Source organism: Ixodes scapularis, unplaced genomic scaffold, assembly GCF_016920785.2.
Source record: "Ixodes scapularis isolate PalLabHiFi unplaced genomic scaffold, ASM1692078v2 PGA_scaffold3__209_contigs__length_174095766, whole genome shotgun sequence".
Taxonomy (NCBI): domain Eukaryota; kingdom Metazoa; phylum Arthropoda; class Arachnida; order Ixodida; family Ixodidae; genus Ixodes; species Ixodes scapularis.
The window spans coordinates 55,028,112-55,033,436 of NW_024609868.1; the positions used below are offsets into that span (position 1 = coordinate 55,028,112).

Sequence of the window (5,325 nt, forward strand, 5' to 3'; positions counted from 1 at the left end):
CGAGCGGGGGAGACAGAGAGAGAGAGAAATATTTTATTAAACGGCGGAAATTGGGAAAGAGTAGGGATGGGCGACCTTCTTTCCACAAAGGCTTTTCTCGTGCGCCTTTTTCCGCCTCGCACTCTCTTTCTTAGGTTGTATGGTATCTAACTATAATCTAAAAACGTGCACTCGGTATATATCTCTAAAACGATAAATTTTGCTTGTTATTGCGAAGTATTTCCACTGTTAGGTCGATATAGTGTAGAAAAAAAGTCACTGTTAAGAATTTCGTAATCATTTACTGAGACCTCAATATCAAGGTGCGTTCGTTCATGCACGGGTGTGTATTCTCGACGCCTTCCAAAGTTAGACGCCCCAGAAAGCGTCACAAGTGACCGTAAATAAAAAGTTTCACAAAAAAAAAACAAAAAAAAACATGGAGCAGTACAAAGTGTTCTTTTGTTAGGGTTGGGGCAAACCGAAAAGGGCGCGTCGTAGTAGCTTTGAAAAAAAGCAAAAACAAGAAGAAGCGAGTCATTTACGCCTTCTTCAAGCAACCGGCTGCATAAAAAAAAACCAAAAAAAAAAAAAAACACATTGGTTTTTGATTTGCGCTAATCTAGTGTGTTCGAAGCAAGCAAACGGCCCCCTAAAATTATCTGATCTGGACAACGCGGAAACTGCGTCCGAAGCAACTTCTAAAAGAAAAAAAAAAAAACAAGAAAAAAAAAGAACGCTGCGGGTCTCGGCTATGTTCTTTCTTTGTCAATATCGGCCATGGGCTAATTTTAGAAGAAGGAAACCACTGCTGCAGAGATGATGCCAGCAGGGAACTCGAGGAAAGAAACGAGACGGTGTCCGAAGACAAGAGAACGATCGTCGAAGCTTCCTTCGGACATCACGAGACGACAATACAGCTCCCGGGATGACAACGGCCATCAGCACAGACGATAAAGCCAAGAAGCAAGGTCACGGCGCGCACGGCCCTCATTTCGCATGACTCATGGGCGTGCCGATTACTTTCCAGCGATGACCATCGCACAATCACTCAGCGAAACCTCATGCATACTGAACAATCCCGCGCCCCCGATCTAGGCAAACCCTTTCGTCAAAATAAATAAATAAATAAATAAATAAATGGTGGGGCTTGTAGGCAAAAAATCTCCCCCTCCTTTGTTGGAAGAGTAAATCCGGTTCTACGGAAATCTTTTTGACTGTTCTGTACCCAGAAAAGCTGGCTTGGAAGGGCTTTCGCGCTTCGCAGAGGGGTTGCTGCATCCATGCCTTCAGCCGTAATGCCAGCTACGCCAGCCAGCCAGTCTCCCCTCGCCCTTTCCTCTCTCAGAAACGTCGACGAGCCAAATAGTGAAAGACTACGCGGCTGGGGCCCCAATGCAGGATAAAGAGTCTCCCCACCGCCTCCTTCCTGCAACGTCATTGGCTCAAAGTTGCCACGTGGGTGAGGGAGAAACAAGTTTCTGCGCTCGCCGCTCGAACGGAACAGTGTGCCTGTGCTGGCTCGGAGGAGCCACAAGTGTCAGTCAGTGGCTGAAAGAGCCGAGGCGCACTCGCCGGACCGAACGCCAACATGGATCAGCTCTTCGGGAACTTGAAGGGCTTCTTCAAGACCGACTTTACTATCATCGACAACAATGTGTTCCGACTGCACTACAAGGCGACGGTGTGCATCCTGATAGCCTTCAGCATCCTGGTCACCGGCAGGCAGTACATCGGTGATCCCATCGACTGCATCTCCAAGGACGCCGTGCCACCGAACCTACTGGATACGTTCTGCTGGATCCACACGACCTTCTCACTCACAGACGCCTGGCACAAAAAGGTCGGTGTCCAGGTGCCCTACCCCGGTGTGGACAAGTACACGCCGGGCGAAAAACGTGTATACCATGCCTACTACCAGTGGGTGTGCTTCGTTTTATTTCTACAAGCGGTCCTCTTCTACGTACCGCGCTACTTCTGGAAGGCCATCGAAGGAGGACGCGTCAAGAACCTTATCTTGGGCCTGAACAACCCGATTCTTCCCGAAGAGGCGAAAGAGAATAGTAAAAAGCTATTGGTCGAGTACCTGTCGATCAACCTCAACAACCACAACCTGTTTTTCTACGGCTACGTGGCGGCGGAGGTCATGAACTTCGTCAATGTTGTCGGCCAGATGTTCCTCATGGATATGTTCTTGGGCGGCGAATTCTCCAGCTACGGTTCCAAGGTGCTGCAGTTCACCGAGTGGGACTGGTCCGTACGGTACGACCCCATGATCAAGGTCTTTCCGAGGCTAACAAAGTGTACCTTCCACATGTATGGTTCTTCCGGAGACGTGCAAAAGCACGATGCCATGTGCATCCTGCCCATCAACATCATCAACGAGAAGATCTACGTCTTCCTCTGGTTCTGGTTCATCATTCTGGCGATCATGTCCGGTGTTGTCCTCATATACCGGGCGGTGATCATCTTCATCCCCAGGGTGAGGTTCATTGTTCTTCGAAACCGAGCTAAGCTGGCCAACAAGGACTACGTCGAGAGGGTGTGCGACCGCAGCAAGCTGGGAGACTGGCTTGTGCTCGACCTTCTCTGCAAGAACATTGACCCGATCAACTTCAGAGATCTCATCAACGAGTACGTCCGTCGCCTCGACCACAAGAGTCTTGACAACGCGTAACACGCACTGCCCCCTTCGATTTATGAAGGTAGTTTTTGAGGTTGCATGCATGACGTTGTCCTTTTTACTCGTAGGCAACAAATCCGCATCGGGTCTTTTTTCTTTGTTCTACTTCTAGGGCTTTTAAAGTTTTCCGTCACGTCATTCCATGAAAGAGTAAAAATGAAAGGGTCCAATTTTGTCTTCGTTGTTCTAACTTGCTAGAAATAAGAAGAGAAACAGCTGGTAAAAAAACACGCAGCAGTCTTGTTTTTCGTAAGGAGCGAAAGTTTGCAGGCGAGCTGGTTGGCAAACAATCTAAACCCTGAGTCTTGTCCGTTATTTTCTTTGTCTCAGAGTTTAGGTTATGTTGTTTCTCGTGCAGCGTTTTGCATTTAGCATAGCGAATAGAAGTGCCAATTTTATGAAGAGATCTGACTTATCCAGCGCGGGACCAGCCGATGTAGCGCTGATACTATTTTTGTGAATCTCTTACACGTTTCATTGTCTATGCAAAGCCTGAAGAACAAAGGGTATTTATGAAAAGAAAAGAAACCATGCAATGTGACTATACGTAGTTACGCAAGCAGTGTGTTGTTTTTGTTTTATTTTTCTTTCGAGCAAAAACATTTTGGTCAAGTCAACGCTTCGCCTATACTCTGCCCGATGTCAAGGTACCAAGAATGGCAATATATTTTTTTAGAAGTCTACCTTTACTCTGTGCCTTTGGCAAAAGCAACAAAAATCCAACGTCTTCCAGCGTATTTCGTGGCGACTCGTCTCTTATTTAACGTTGCACAGAGACCATGTCGCACGCCATCCTCTCATGTGTTATGTCTGCGGTCGCGTATGATTGCTTCATTTTGTCATGTTGCTCGTTTCCAGGAGAGAGGTCGGAATATTTTTGTACTTGTGTTTGCTTAGGGCGCAATGCAATGCAAGATGGTTGCGGTGCTGTGAACCTGCAGTAGACTACTGTAGAGAGGAATGTACGAACGTGATGTCTTGTTTCGTTGTCCCTTTTTTTTTTTTTCTTTCTTTGGCGTATCATTAAACTGTACCAGGAAGAGACTGCCACTATTATTCATCTTTTTTTTTCTTGTCGTTTTACGCGTACGTGAACGGATTTTTTTTTACTACCTAAGGTACATTGTAAGATAGTGTGATAATGATTTTCTTTTTATTTTTCTCATTGCTTTTTTTGCTGGTTTTTGTAAGAATGCAAGAGCAAGTCTGGATGTCCTTCTTTATGAATAAATGTTATATGCAGAATGTGTTTCCTCGCTTACGACACAGTTTTATTACCTCGTCACTTACATCGACCCTTTAGTATACGCATTTCGAGCACGTATCGACAGGGCGAGAGATGCTGAGTCACTGGGCTAGTAGGGTCGCATGAGCGATGTCTCTGATATTTTGGAGAGGAGAGATAATGCGCATGCCAAGAACGTGTTCCCTAACAAGAATGTCAGCTTGCAGAAGGCAATGATTAGAATTGTCTAATTCAAGTGGACGACGTACTTAGTGCAATAAACTCGACGCATCTATTCTAAAGTGGCCCACATTGCTCTCCTTACGTCTTAAATAATTGTCTTTTTTTTTTTTTGCATCAACATACGCGCACGGACGCACACCAGATGCAGGAACCGGAAACGGCGAAGTATGTTGCCTTGGTGAATGGGGCTCCTCCGTGCGGACGTAGTATTCGGCTTTCTTTGCCCGTATATATATTTTTCTTTTCTTGCTTACTCTTCCCCATCCCACCCTCTTTGACCCGCTTCTCGCTATTCTCAAGAAGCCGTGCCCTTTTGGGAACCCCCGGCGGGTTCCATTGACTGTCTTCCTGTAGAGTTGAGGGGCTTACGGCAGCAGATGTCACCCGTACGGTGAAAGATCGGCCCACTCAGTAGGGCCCGAAACTGCGGCCGTGTTGAGCCTTGTGCTAGTTCCCACCTGATTTTCAATGGTTCTTTAACCGAGTTCTGTAAAACGAGTGAATTTCTCATGTTGTGGGCTGCCTGCCGTATTTCGTTTCACCCCAAGACCCGAGCGCAGCCGGTGCTACGAGCAGATAGCGCCAATCGTGTAGCTGAAAGCATAAAGTCACGACGTTTGTAGCCGTTCTGTGGGTGTGCTTAAACTTTGTGGATATCCAGTGACTTTAGGTGTGCTATCATTGACGAGATTACTCAAGTGAATGCGCTGTCACCCTGCGCTATAATATATTCGTTCGTGTTTGTGTGTGTCCTAGCCCTTGCATGCGCTCGGACTTGTAACGAAATTATACATGTATAGCTAACCATGGAACGGAGTCGGTCGTGACACGAAGCAGGCATCTCCTATCTTGTAGTAACTCTTTGTTGTTTTGTCTTGGGGGCGCATGCAACACACTTTCACACTTTATTTTGTTCCGCGTGCGAAACAAAACGTTGCGAACAAGAAGGAGTGTTGTAATTATTTCGTGACTTGCTGCTCTTCTTGTTAAGCAGGGCAGTGAAGATTACGATTTGGCGTAAAATGTGAAACTTTATTTTTCTTCTTTGTTGGCCGAAAAATTATCTAAAAGGACATTAACTCCGTGATGCTGGTCATTGTTCCCACATTAGAGGATGTAGATCTCCAAATCTGAACACAATACCCTGTACATTTCTTACAAGAATCCCGCCTTTCCTTGCTACAGTTGACAAAAC

General features: G+C 46.2%; 1 protein-coding gene across 1 annotated transcript; it reads left to right on the plus strand.

Annotated features, from left to right (window-relative positions):
* The first annotated feature begins 1,227 nt into the window (after nucleotides 1-1,227).
* On the plus strand, nucleotides 1,228-3,907 carry LOC8025903 (innexin inx2). Its single transcript, XM_029975434.4, has one exon. It carries the CDS (start codon nucleotides 1,571-1,573, stop codon nucleotides 2,654-2,656), a length of 1,086 nt encoding a protein of 361 aa, XP_029831294.1. The 5' UTR covers nucleotides 1,228-1,570; the 3' UTR covers nucleotides 2,657-3,907.
* The last annotated feature ends 1,418 nt before the right edge of the window (nucleotides 3,908-5,325 follow it).

Excerpts from the sequence above, each read along its gene's own strand:
- LOC8025903 (XM_029975434.4), top strand. The coding sequence starts at position 1,571 with ATGGATCAGCTCTTCGGGAACTTGAAGGGCTTCTTCAAGACCGACTTT.